General features: G+C 27.8%; 1 protein-coding gene across 1 annotated transcript; it reads left to right on the top strand.

Annotated features, from left to right (window-relative positions):
• Positions 1–13,897: 13,897 nt before the first annotated feature.
• LOC129966227 (uncharacterized) lies at positions 13,898–14,584 on the top strand. The gene has a single exon (XM_056080641.1). The coding sequence runs from the start codon at positions 13,898–13,900 to the stop codon at positions 14,582–14,584; it is 687 nt and encodes a 228-aa protein (XP_055936616.1).
• Positions 14,585–15,553: the final 969 nt, after the last annotated feature.

The following is a 15,553-nucleotide window of genomic DNA, read 5'->3' as shown; positions in this document are numbered from 1 at the left end:
ATGCTTTTCAGCATTTTGAATCACAATTCGGCATTTTGAGCCAACTATGAAAAGCAAATGCTGCTCTTAAAGCTATCACAAATCTTGACGTATATTTTTATTCACTTTTACTTGGCCAATGATTTGGTGAATCAGTGTTTGCCTAAGCGAGTCACGAAACGGCCAGCTTAAATAATTCATTGCGAGTGGTTTAAAAGTCCATACATTTGCTTTCCTGGAATCCAGGCTTTAGAGAATACGCAAGCTAAGCGCTTAGGAAACAGAATGCTGAAAAAAAATGGTTAATATTGCTTATACAATATATTATAAAAGAAGGCGAAATATTAGCACGATATTAAAGAGAAACTAGAGCTTTGTACAATTTATATGGCAAACTAGAAACTGAATCAAATAAAACAATATTTGTGAATTAAAATTTATTTTTGCTTTAAAAATATATAGGATTTTTTAATTACAAAAAATAAATTTCATATTTACAATTTAGAAAAACTCTATGACATAAATTAGTTTTTACAAAGAAAAATTCTCAGAAAATATTATTATTTTTCAATGTATATATATATATACTTGCTAACCAAACTCATCATATTATTATTTCCATTTCAAAAAGAATTTTATATTTCAAAACAGGGAAATTTCCTATAAAAGTTAATCGGGAAAATGTTTAAGAAATAAAAAATGCTAACGAATAATGGAGAAAAAAATATGTGAATATCTGCTACTACTAAAAAATGACAATAATTACGTCAAGCCACATCTCGATTTCTAGAACGTTCCGTAACTTTTTGAGAAATGGAAAAGTTTCTAATTCCTTTTATTTAAAATATATATGAACAGAAAATATAGCGGCGAAATTATTTGAATTTTAAGAAAAAAAATTGATAGTTGTTTTTATTTTTACATCTAAGAGTTCTGAAAAAGTAAATAAATAAGTTTTATTAGATTAGCAGGATTCATAGACAGCAACAAACATATAAGAGCTTTATTGATATTAAAAATATTAAGTAGATGAATTCGGTTAAAGAAATATTCATATACAAAAACTAACATTTTCTCTGGTTAAATCTGCTTTCCAGAAGAACGTGACATTTAAAATTTAAAAATTAAATTTCCACCAATTAATTTTAAAAATCAGGAAAGAAAAAAATTAGCATTTTTAATTAAATAAAGAATTAAATATGCCAACATAGTTCTAAAATCCATTTAAAACAGCAAAACTGGGCTCATAGTAAATATATTACAAGATGGATAGATATTTACTTAATAAAAAATGCATAAAGCTAGTAATATTCGTAGATTATTTAATTTTTGTGCTATCAATATCGTGTATAATTATAGCTATGTTTCGTTTGTATAATTTGTTTTAAGATTGGCCATGTTTAGTTATAAAATAACCAACGTTCTTCGGAATTTAGACTAAAGAGAAGTTTAAATAAAAAAGAAATTTTAGCATATTTTCATTATTTTTCATAGATAACGATTATGTGGGGATGCGTAAGCTGTTAATTGGAATCTATGGCTTGCTTTAGAAGGTTCAAGCATTAATCTGAATTGATATTTGAGATAAGATTTCGACATTAATGTATATTTTATGAACTGATAAAGGAATTTCGAAGGGGCAGAATGCAAAAAAGGCATAGTAAATGGATTAACGAATAGTCGTCTGCATCCACAATTGCTCAAATTCGACAATCCAAGTTTGTTGAAAAAGTGTCCAGGTCATGGGTCATGTCAACTAACGAATAAAATTACAATCCTGAGTCTTTCCCTATAGTAAGATCAACTTTCGTTAGAATATCTAAAGTGTGACAACTAATAGTTCCTTCTCCTTTCTCTTTAAAGACTCTAGATTAATTTTGTTAGTCACAAGGTTTAATAAAAACTGGCCTCTATGTTACATATTCTAACATGCCATTATAAGAAGCTATCTGTGTTGGGAATTGACCAAACAAATATCACAAGATTATCCTTTTCAGGATCTTATGCAGGAATGATAATCCTTGATATCTTTGTTACCAATGTAACCAAGTTTTTATGAATTTATTACTATTATAATCCCATATAAACAGTTTAGTACTTACTACATTTTGTTCTTTGAAAATAATGGAAATATTAATATGCGGAATAATATATTAATGAATGAATTTTAATTTCAGCTTATAAAAAGAATTAATTGCTTTTTTAACAAAAGAATAAAAAAAAACATAAACGATGAAACTGAAAATCAGAACATTCAATTAAAATATGAGATAACATAGAGATACGATCATTATCTCGAGAATATATAGACTTGTTCACCAGATAAAACTTATTTAAGTGTAAAACTTGTGTCAACCAGGTGGAGTCTAGTTAATTTGAATTCTAAATATCCCGTTGGGGAATAAGGCCAGAATGGAATAGCATGTTTTCCTTAGAATTGAATTTATTTTTGATATGATGATCTTATAATTCTTGTGAATGCAGACTACGCAAATTAATTCTTCGCATCTCTGTTCAAAATAACTTAATGCTTTAACTAAGACGCTATATGGTTCAATTATCCTTCATCTCGTTTCTAACAATTCTGTTTGGCACAAAATGAAGTAAAAATGTATTTCTTTGATTTGTAAAGTAGGATTTCCGGAACAATTGGATGATTCCGAATACAGAAATAAATGAAACTCTACAGAAATGAATGAAAACTCTAAGTTCAATACACAGTGGAACATTGTGAATTTCATAGAATATTACTCCAACTCAGGAGATAAATAGAAAAATGGTGCGGGAGCATTTGAGTATGTCTAATAAAAAACAATACCACAATCAATACGGTCATCTGATTTCAACCATCTATAAAAAAATTGAAAGTAATCTGAATACTAAAAAGATTTGGGTATAGTATAGGAACAGTTGTCTACTTGTAGAAATTTGTAAAAAAAAATCTTGAATATATGATTTAAGATAAAGATTAAAAAAAAAAAAACTTTCCATAATATATTCACATAATCACAGTTCAAATCCTTTTTTTTTAAATCTCTCAAAGCAATTTCTTACACTACAGAAAATGTTTTTTTTTTTTCAAAAGATTTAAACCTCAGAACATTTATGTAAAAACCAATCCAATTTCAGGCGCATGTCATATAGATGCAAATGACATCCATCATATCCACAAAGGAATATAGAATAACGTCATTTACCTAGCTCAAGATAAATTTATTATTTTTACCCTCGGGTAACAGATATTCCAAGTAGAAAACCATAAGTCTCTTAAAGATGGCATATAAGGATGAAAATATGTTTTCTCAACTGTAAAACGCTCTATCTAGATCATATGACGAATGAGTTGTGTCAGTCATTTCATTTTTTTGATATTCCAGAGACCACTTCGCACTAAATTTTTCAGCTTCCTTTTTTTTTTCTTTTAAAGGTTATTTAAGATATCTTAGAGTTCTCATGAAACTTGATCATTGCAAACGGAAGTTATAAAATTTAATATTCAGTAAAATGTTGAAATTCTTGACATCCAGATTGCTGGCAGCGTAAATATTGGACAAATAAAGAAAATATGAATTTTCTTTCTGTTTTGATCATACTCAATAAGCCTGATATTAAAAACCAATATTCTGAAGATGTTCCTCAGTACACTCATTCCTTCACTCACACGCTAATATATTTATATACTTGTTAGTGAAAGGATATTTTTATTAAAACTGCAGTCGATAGATTTGTTTAAAAATGAATATGGATGAAAATATTATTATGATTGATTCCAACCTTGAACTGTTCATGCATTTTCTGTCATAAACATTTTATATAAATCCGCAAATTTAGTTAAGTTGTAATTTAGGCTTCATTTTAAAATTTAAAATAAATATTTTATTTGAAATATCAGTTAAAGGATAAAATTTCTAGAAACATCTACATAATATTAATAATTATAATATTTACAATAATATTACAATAATACTTTATAATATTACAATAATAGGATTTCAAGTCTATGGAAGGATAATCAACGGTTGAAGATTTATAGAAATCTAATATTTTAAACACTAATCAGCTTTATGCTTACTTAATATCTCGCACTGGAAAGGCACCTCATAATTGAGGATGAGAAGCTTTTAGTATGGTAGTTGGTTCTTACCACCCTTGTGGCTACAGTAAAAAGTGAGGGGTGGATGCCTCCCATCGCTTTTCCTAAGGGAAGGGTTGTATCGTGGCCAGTGATGGGCCTTAGGCATCAACCATAGTTCCCTCTAGTGTTATTGTTGCGGCTTTCAGGCCATTCAGGTTTTTCCGTGTGCTGTCAGGCGGGTCAGAGTAGCCGGTTTAATGTTTATTTATAAATGTTTCACGGCCAAAAATAGTAACAAATAATGCCATTCTATTTGTCAACTCTGCTATTGGCTACTGAGGTTACTACTTAAAAAAACGTTACATTTTTTATAATTAGTACAAAATTTTGTTTGCTTAGCTAAATTTGTTGTTCTATAAAAGGAATGTTTATTGAGCAGGATAAAAACATTTAACTGATTTCACCATTAAAAAGTAAGCATTATAATATTTTTTTAATCATAAGAATTTTTGATGAGAATAAGAAATGATATTAGTTTATACATACCACAGGCAGGCCAACACTTTTTTTTTGTATGAATGCACACTCCGATTATTTTACTCTATTCAAAAATGGATCATAGAACTTTAACTGTGAAACTGCACAATGTTCCTTCTTTAAGTACCTTCAGTTATGTTACTCCTTTAAGTACCATTCCACTGATTAAGACAAAAGTGCAATACTTTTATCTAAAAGAAAATAGGGATATTTAACCCAAGATGATTTTTAATATTGTAAGATAGTTAATAATCTCTGTATGGCATCTCGGCTAGATATTACATTTTACGCTTAAAAGTTCCTTTCTAATCTGAAAAGCTATTGATATGATGGGTAGATAAAATGTTTTAGGAGTCCGAAAGAGAAATTAATTCTTTGTGAATAGGAAATTCTCGGTTGAAAAAAATGGTAACTTTATATACTTCTGAGTTTTAAGGATAATTCTATCTATACTTAAGGCATAATATTGTGAAATATCTAATTTATAAATGATTTCATCTTTAGATTTCTTAGAAGTCACGTTAAGAAAACTTTATCATATAAAATAAAGTTCACAGCATCAGAATTTATATAAATGTGCAACTTTTGGTATTTAATGCTGATTTGTTTTTTGAGGGCTAATAGTTATTCATTTATCATTAATTTTTATTTACAAAGAGGTAAAGGATGTGTGAATTTATCTACTTCACTGACTTAAAATTTACAGATGGATAAATAATTTAGATCACAGAATTAATTTATCATAAGATTGCTTTAAGATAAATTTTATTCTTTAGAAATTGCAAATATTTACTTGTGTGCCCAGTCTGAAGGACTACGCATCAAATTAATATATATATATATATATATATATATATATTTTCGTTTTTAATTTTAATTTTAGTGCTAGTTTTTGTTTTTATTGTTATTTTTGTTATTGTATTTTTACTTTGTTGTGGCTATTTTCTTCTAATTTCTTATTTTGTATTTCCTTTCTGTTAAAATGGTATATCTCTTGAGCATAATTTCAGGGGATTTTAGGGTCACGAGGAATCATTATTAGACAATGTCTGTATGTCCTCACAGAAAAAATCCCTTTCTTTGAATCCCTGCCTGAGGGTGACCCTTGAAAAAGTCTTCAGGCCGAATTCTTTTTTTATATTTTTTTAATAATTTTTTTGGTTTAATTTTTATTTGATTTTTGTTTTTCCTATTAACTTGATTCTAATATATATATATATATATATATATATATATATATATATATATATATATATATATATATATATATATATATATATATATATATATATATATATATATATATATATATAAATATATATATATATATATTAAATGCAGAAGGCTAAACACATGATTGAATATAAAATATAAAACAAACCTACTTGCAAAAATATAAATATTTCAAATTCACTTAAAATCCAAATCCTCACTAATCCAAATCCATTTGATATGTTTTTATCATCATATTCTCTGTATGACGCATTATACGGAAATAAACACCTTATAAAATTATCATTCATTTATTTTATAATCATTTTTTGAAATTATTCAATTAATTTGTAGTAAAAATATTTTTTTTTTCAATTTTAGGGTTTAACTTTCAATAATACATTGGGTAACTGTGCTTCCTTTTAGACACATCCTTCCTTTTATGGTCATATACATTCTTTGCTATTAGCTTTCTTTCTTTAAATATTAATGAATAATTAAATTTTGAAAGAATCTATAGATTCTTAATTACTCCTTATACCTCTATTCAATAATCTTATATATTATTTTGAGTTTTGTATATGAGATCTGAAGCAAAAATAAGGTACTGCTGTGTTGTTTGATAGAATAATGATCTCAAAATGTTTACCGAATCTACTACAGAAACTTAGTATAAACTCTGATGTTTCTCAAAATAATTTTATAAGAATGTGACTTTTTCATGTAGATATGACGTATATCATTATAAATGGTTGATCAAAATATAACGAAATTCTGCTGCATATTCCCCATGTTTTAAGAAAATTATGAAAATTTTATGAACAAATATGTTTTAATTGTATAAACAATCTCGGACAAGTCAGTGATTGGGGAATTTAAATCAGATACAAAGTTTTGACTAAGGTTATTATTTTAATCTCTCCAGTTTCCTTATTTTCTTCCTCCCAGGAGGCGAACTGTGATTTACAAGAGGAAAATTAATTTAAAGTACATACTTTTTCATTTTCTTAGATTCCTTGAAAGTTGCACATTTAATCCTAAATGGATTTGCATAAACCTTTACAAGCACCAAAGTCCGATAAAATAAAAATCATTATTGATAATTTTGGTACAAGATCAGATGATTTAAGTTTTATTGAAATCTTGATGATTATATAATATTGCAATCAAATTAAAAAAAAAATTGTTTTTGAACCTAACGGCAGTTTTCCGCACTATTACCAAACTAAAATCTAAAAAAGAAGAAAAAAAAAAAGTTATTTTTGTTCCACCCTAATGGGTAGGCATGTCCAATCGTAACCCTGAAAGGAAGGATCGCTGGGGAGAAGTATATTGAAATTTTAACTGCCCAAATCCATCCTATGACTGCCCAAATCCATCCTATTTTGTTTCTTTCAAGAGATGGAATTTTCCAGGATGCTAATGCACCTTTCCATACAGTGAGACTTGTCCAATCATGGATTGATGAACACGAGGATGAAGTTAAACATCTGCCTTGGCCCGCACAGTCACCCGAGCTCGATGTAATTGAACCGTTATGGTCTATTTTAAAGCGTTCAATACGAAATCGATATCCTCCACCGGTATCTCTTCCAGAACTTTCACAATACCTCTAGGAAGAATGGTACAATATTCCTCTGAACACTATTCAACACTTGTTTGAATCGATTCCTAGGTGAATCCAAGCTGTATTATATGTCAAAGGCAATTCTACAACATACCAACATCATTTTGATAACCACCTTATATATACATGTGTGTATGTGTGTTCTACTATGTGTGAAAGAAAATCTTAGAAAAGTGTTAGCGCTAAGAAGGTATATTATTTAATTGACAACAGCTCAAAGTTATAAGTCATTCAAAAAAAAGCTCCCATACATCTTCTTAATGGAACATTAATCTATATTTCTGAAACCAGTTTCAAAAATATTTCAAGAATGTTTTATAATAATATATGTCATATAAGATAAAAATTATGAACCACATGGTGGTGTTATGCAAGCATAAGGAAAATATATTTTACCGAAGTATTATAATCATATTGACAAAATCTCAAATTAAAACATTAAATTAACATTTATTACAAACCAAACCTAGAAATCTATAATTTTCAACACCTGTCTGTATGAAATGAATATGAAATTCATATTTTGTAGAAAAATAAATACGAAAAGTGTTTTGTCTCCTTTCATAATATTTATATTATTCATTCAATAATTAAGTGTTATCTAACCCATTGGCTAATAGAGTGTGCCGATGGGTATGATATGTTAAACCAAATAAACAGTGGAGAAGATGTAAAGCCCACAAACTCCCTAAACTCTAATTAACATTCCTCTTATTTGCTCCCATAATACCCATTGACCTTGAAACGGTTAGTTCATATGACAGCTCATTCAAATGCATTAAACGCTGTGGCGCATATCTTACGTAAATATGACCATCATTAGATGCTTAGAAATTACTTCTCCAATATAATATGTCAATGTTTTGAAAGAATTAATTTTTAATACGCCCTATTCTAAGTAAATAAATATTAAAATATTTTCTGTATTAAGATCAATTTTAAGAAAAGTGTACCATTATAAACATATAACATTGTTAATTTTTACCTGATTAATAAAAAATGGTGTCATGCATTTGATTTTAGTTTGGGACGGCTGCAAAATCAATGTACAATCTCAAAAACTTGGCTTTAATGTTCTCAATACTACCCACCACAAATTGGTCGATTATGCTGTATATTGGTGGGACCCTTTCGGGCATGTTTGTAGTGTAAACGAAGGTTTGAAATTTCTATTATGAAGAATGATTTTTGAAGGTGGGGGGGGGGGGTATCTGTTACTCCTTTTAACAGCGTTGAATATACATGCTGCTTTAAATGATAACGGAGAAAATACATGTTGAATAGCAATTGAGATTCTGAAATGATTTTTATGATTCCAAGCGGACGCGTCCATTTCACCGAAGCATTTGTAAACAAATCTCCACATGCAACTGTAATCAAGTTTCTATTGCCTTCAAGAGTCAGAGGGTTAATGTGAAGTAAAATATAAATAAGGCATACATTCATATAGGGGAATGATTAGGTTCGCGTTTTCACAAAGCCTTAATGAAGACTTGTATGTATAATTCCAAAAGGCACAGTGAACGTAATATTACTAAGTATTATAAATAAAACAGAACAATTAGTTATGAGTAGATACAGCCTGCGTAAACTACTACACCATCAGGTCGATATTTATATCTGAAAGTATATATATATATATATATATATATATATATATATATATATATATATATATATATATATATATATATATATATATATATATATATATATATATATATATTCTGTTTACCTGAGTTGTTGCAGTGCAGTTTTGGAAAAACGTGATCAACCAATGTGCGTTTTATATGTTTTAATTATAGCATTTTTGCTCTTCAGGTATCTTTTCGCATTAAATCAAGAACAGTTATTTTATTGTTTACTTTTTTACAGTACCATGCATAGTTTACGAAATTAGAACGCTAACTCTGCCCTTTGCCGTCAGATGGCAGTATCTGATTTCACTGCGTAGCGCATATTCAATTTAAAATCTGGACAAGAAATTTGTGGTAATCGTTGTTGCCGTTCCCAAGTAAATATAGAGTAAAAGGACTTTAGAGGAAACTTTGTATAATAAAACAAGACGAAACAAATAAACTGCAAAGTCACAATTTTATGCCAGAAGTCGTTTTCAGATTAAAATTATTTTTTCATCATGCGCTATCATTTAAACAGACAATTTCAACATATGAAACTTTCTAGAAAGCATATGCTCCATCAGTTATATGTTTGTTTGGAAAGCTGTATGAAGCTGATTATTCTACGATTAGGAAAACTCGTTGCAAGACAAAACGTTCCCTAGCATTTTCATTTTAAATATGCGAATATTTTTAACCACATATTTCTAATATGATTATTTCGAAGGAATAGTTGATCAGTTGATCACAACTATCTCCTAACTTAATCTGTTTTAATTTCACTTTCTAGGAATTCCAAACAATTTTCAATACCATTTAAACTTAATTGAACACTTTTCAAAAGAAAAGCTATCTAAAAATAAAGAAAGAAAATATTCACTTCTTTCAAAATTCTAATAAAATCATTCATTTTCAGTTTTCCACAGTTTCTTGAATATTAAGTAGTATATCTATGTAATTCATCTTTATATTTAAAGTTTTTCTCCAGAAAAAGGTATTTCTAAATAAAATTAATATTTTTTTGAAGTAATGAAATTACTATCACCAATATTAAGATAATAATAATATATAAAGCTCATATGTTGAAAGCATAATTTATCATACTCTTATCAGTTAGATTTTAAATTACAATACTAAAATAAAAATATTCTGTTTATGGTTTATAATAAGAAATGCATATTACAGTTACGCTTTTTTCCTTATGAAGCAAAAGAACAAGTTTTACAAATGATAGGAATAAATATATTCTGCAGTATAAATTGGAATTCCAAAAATATAAAACAATCGTACACAAATTTTTTTTCATATCAAGTACAAGTAGCAATTAATAGTTTTCCAAAATCGAAATTTACAAAAAGTTGTTAAAATAAATACTTACTCCAATAACACATCCAGAAAGTTACGGGGGAAGACCTTTCTTTTTTAACCTCTAAAAGCAATTTCATACATTATGGAGAACATTTTACGTTAAAGTGTTTGAGCCCCGGGACAGTTATGGAAAAAAGAAGATCCGATTTCGGGAACTTCTCATATAAATGTATATGCCATCCATCATAACTAGCATGAGAAGATATAGCGCTAATGTCATACTGCAGACTCATGGTAAATTTATTATTTCTTCCCCCAAAGGGATAGATTTCCCGAGTAGAAAATCATTGGTTTCTTAAAGATGACATTTAAGGAGAAAAAAGTGAATTTCTTCAACTGTAAATACTGGACTTAAATCGTATGACGAATGAGTTGTGTCAGTCATTCATATTTTTCGATAACACTTGAAACTTTCTCTGAAGTAATATTCATCGTTTATTTTTTGGTTTAATAATAATTTATATATATATATATATATATATATATATATATATATATATATATATATATATATAAATTGCACGTATTTTCAGGCATGCATATAGTTTTTAAATTCTAAATTGCTTCAGTAATGTCAATTTGAAAGAAATGAACTTTTTATCACTTTAAATTAAAATTATTATATTATTTTTTAAAAAAAAATATGCATTTAGCAGTTGTATTGTAATTAAATATGCAAAAAAAAAAGTGAAAGTAAACAATACATAGGCTAGTAAATAATTCTAAATTTTGGAACATGTCTTTGTTTACTAATCAGATTTATTTACTAATTATAAAGAAATAATAACCAATACTTTCTTGGTTTTTTTTTTCAAATAAATAGTAAGAGTGTACCAAAAATGATTGAATATATTAAGATTTATTTACTTATCATAAAATGTTACTACCAAATATGAATTACCAAATATTAATTTACTTATCATAAAATGTTAAGAATTTTATTCATTTAAAAATTCCATTATTTTTTTACAGCCCTCTTCTTCTATAAATGTTCTAGGACTTTGGAATACAATGATTAAAGTATTGCTTGTATTAGGCATCTGTTAATGCTACGGATGTTAGGAATTTTTAAATAATATATCCTAAATTAAATAAAAGCAGTAATAGGTAGTACTGAATTATAAGTTCATTAAATAAATATAAATATGTTAGAGATGGTAAGAACATGACTGTACTGCATCCATACTGTTAAACAAATTTCCGACACAACATACATACAGTTTTTTTTTTTTTTTTACTTGTACAAAAACATTGTTAAATCTAAAAGAAATAAAAATGAATATATTTGTGACTTGATTTGATGAGATAATTATTGCGAATAGAACAAAATTAAATTTTCCTAACAAAATAACATTCTAAACTTCATAATCAAGCAGGAAATCACAATGAAAATAGATTATTAAAAATTGAAGTCCGAAATTTTCCCTGGAAATGAATTAAACAGATTTCTCGCTTTTATTTTTGTATTCTATTCATGATTTTAAATTGATATCAAAACAATAATTAATATTAAAGTTGATAAATAACGCAAATAATTGAGATAATACAACAATACAATTGGAGCATGAAACATATCAAAGAAAAAATTCCATAGAAAAAAAGGATTTATTCATTTTAGTTGCTGTTTTCAAAAAAAACGATTTACCCATGTTTGTTGTTCGTTTGAAAAAAAAAGGATTTGTTAATGTGAATTTTAAAAGAATGAATATATTTGTAAAATATAATTTTCTGATTTCAAGGATCATTAATTAAACTGAACGTAATCAAAGTTTAATCATAAAGTCTTTCAAAAACACAGCAAAATTTTAAATAATAATTTTTAATAAAAATGAAATTATTTGAAAACTAATGATAGCTTTTTATATTTCCGAATCAAAAAAAAAAAACTTTATAAAGTAAAGCATATCTGTAGAAGCTCATTTATAGCATTCAAGAAGAAACTCTAGATGTTCTACTTAAAAATATGATTTGTTCCGAGAATACATCAAGACGAAATATGCAATGTTTTAGAGTATAATATTTTGCTCTATTACACTTGCTTAGATATTTATCATCTTAATAAAGGAATTAAAAGTAAAAAGTTTCTTGAGAAATTCTAATTCAGGTAAAGAATCAAACTTAACTCTATTGCTGAACTTCGTGGACAGAACACTGATAAATCGAGCCAATTCATATAAATCGTGCACACATGTAATCATTTCCTCAATAATTTCTAGGCAATGGAATTCTAAATTGTTTCATAAATATTCACTAAAGACCTTTGATCGGAGTTATAATGCTCACTTTAAAGTCGAATTCATGCACCGTGATTCACTGTATCCGAGATCCATTGTAAAATATCCGTTTAATTTAATCGAAAATAGGTCTTTTCCTCCAAATTCATATCGGACAGTGATAGGAAATAGTGGACATGGACTCAAATGCATAAAGATTTTCAATTCCAATTAAATCCATCAAATTCTATGTTGAATTTCTTGGTCGATTCAGCTTCTGGCTGTCATCATCTTTTAACTTTTAATGTAGATTTCTTGAGAAATCATTTCGAAATAAATTCTCTGAGATAATGTAATATATATATATATATATAAAAGAGGTAGAATATACATCACTATAAATATATGTTTAATTTAATCGAAAATAGGTCCTTTCTTTTTAACTCACTGGATGATCAGGCAGTGACAGAAAATTGTGGACAAGAATGTACAGAAAAACATGAAGATTTTCAGTTCCACTTAAGTCCATCAAATCTATATTGAATTTCTTGATTGATTCTGCTTCTAGCTGTCACCATATCTTAACCTTTAAAGGGGATTTCTGGAGAAACACTTTCTAAATAAATTCTCAGGGATAAAGACAACTGAAAAGTGTGTTATTATATACGTTACTTTCAAGGAAAGTTAAACGTCTCAAATTATTGTCCCAAACCATCTCAGAAATAGTGAAGTCTTTGATGTAAGAAATAAAAGTATGTATATCTTTAATACTAAATAGAGCTTTAGAACTAATATAAACATTAAATGTTAGCCGATATGATTTTTAGGAGGAACCTCAATTCGAAATATACAGTTGTTACAAGCCAAACTCGGACACGACAGGAAAAAAACTTGCTCTGCCAAAATATTTTAACTAAAATGAATAAGAAAAAAACCCGAAAAGCTTTTCTAACAGTAAATTAGTTGTACAGCTAAAACCAAAACCAAATAGTGCCAATTCATAAATTATAATCAAAAATTTAGACATAAAAGTAAAATTTGTTAAAAAGATTCCGCAAGCCAAACTCGGGCATTTTCCAATTAAACAACAATTAATTGTAATACTGTGTAAAAATTGCTGTCGCCTTTATGGTAAACTTTATAATTGGCCAGGGGAATTTCTCAATGGTGTTATTTTTATTTACCGTGGAAGTAAATATCAATTTAGTTAAAATATAAAGGCAAAGGAGCCAAACGAGCATTGAGTTAAGAAAATTGGTTATTAAGCATGCTGAAGAAATGGAAAGTGTGTGCCAAAAATATCAGACATTGTCCACATAAATCATTCAATGGTTCATGCATCATAAAACGCTTCAAAACAAATAATCATGTGGGAAATAAGTTTAAGACAGCCCCTGATAAGATTTCCAAAATAGCAGTTGAACGATATTTAACCAGAAAAGTAAAAGAAAACCCGTTTCTTAGTGCACCAAAGCTATCTATTATTGCTGAAAAAGAATTAGAAAAAGATGTTAGCCCATCAACAATAAGAAATGTTCTGCATAATTCAGATCTCAATGAAGTAAAGCCAGATAAAAGTCCTTCAATAGCAAGCGAAATCAGACTACGACTTAAATGTGCAAAATTAGGACTTAAATTCGCAAGGAAAATGCAAAAAAGAATTTTTCTAGCTGGAAAAGTTTCTTATTTACTGGAGAGAGCAAATTCTACATTTCTGTTTTTGTTGGCAAGCTTTATGTCTGGGGAAAATCGAATTTTGGAAATAACTATGAATTTGAAAGCAACTGTGAAGCATGGTGATGGGCCAGTAATGGTGCGGGACTCGTGTTCAACTACTGGCCCAAGAAACCAGCATTTTAATGAAAGAAAAATGGATCATAATGTATACCTCTATATTTTAAAGAAAAATGTAGAACAATGTGTGTTGAAATTCTCTCTCAGTTACAACTGGTGATTTTATCAGAACAATGATCCTAAACATAAAGCTTATGGAGTGCATTCCTGGCTTCTATATAATCGTCTTAATGTCATGGACACTCCAACCCAAAGCCCCCGATATAAGTTCCCTCTAAAATTTATTGGAATAACTTAGAAAAAAAGTCCGGGAGCACGCTTTTTCTGTAAAGATGAAGTATTGTTGCAGGAATAAGAAAATTTTGTGAAAAAATGATGCAATTTATGCATGAATGTCTTAAAATGGTTATAAAAAAAGGAACTTGCATACAAAATAATAATAAATTTGAAATATTAAACTAGTTTTTAAAATCTAGTCTCAGTTTGGTTTGTGCATTATTTTTTGCTCTTTTTTGCCATAATTTATGGTAAAAATGAATTAATTTATAATTTTTGTTATTTGTTTTTATAGCTGCAATAAATGTACTATAGAGAATTCATTTAAATATGTTTCTTATCATTCTTAGTTTACAAATTTTGACTGTATTAGTATCCTTTAATGTGCGAATTTGGCTTGGTGCGATTTAAGACATATTGCTTTTTATGCATTTCCTTTAGTAAGAACTTGTAACATGTATACTTTCTTTCTTTTCTTTTTGAAGATATCGTCTAAATGCATTTTATACACTCTAAAAACTTTTCACGTTGCTGATACTTTCATTATAATTATTAAAATGTATTTACCCAGTAATTATTCAGTAAATTTGTATTAAAGAACATTTTTTTATTTATCTTATAGTAATAATTCCTACGTATAATCATCAAATACTTTAGAATTTCAATTTATTCTTATGAAAATGAATTATATTATTCGCCTATATAGGTCATTTAGACCAGGAGTTGGCTTCATTTTTTATATGCCATCGAAAATTTATTTTGCAAATTAGTCCCTGTTTCAGATTTATGAACTCATCAAACATTTATTTTACTTATACTATTTCAATCTCTCTCTTTTTTTTACTCTATCTCT

The sequence above is a fragment of the Argiope bruennichi genome, chromosome 4, assembly GCF_947563725.1.
Source record: "Argiope bruennichi chromosome 4, qqArgBrue1.1, whole genome shotgun sequence".
NCBI classification, from domain to species: domain Eukaryota; kingdom Metazoa; phylum Arthropoda; class Arachnida; order Araneae; family Araneidae; genus Argiope; species Argiope bruennichi.
The sequence above is the reverse complement of the archived record's forward strand: the minus strand, read 5'-3'. Positions and strand labels throughout refer to the sequence as shown.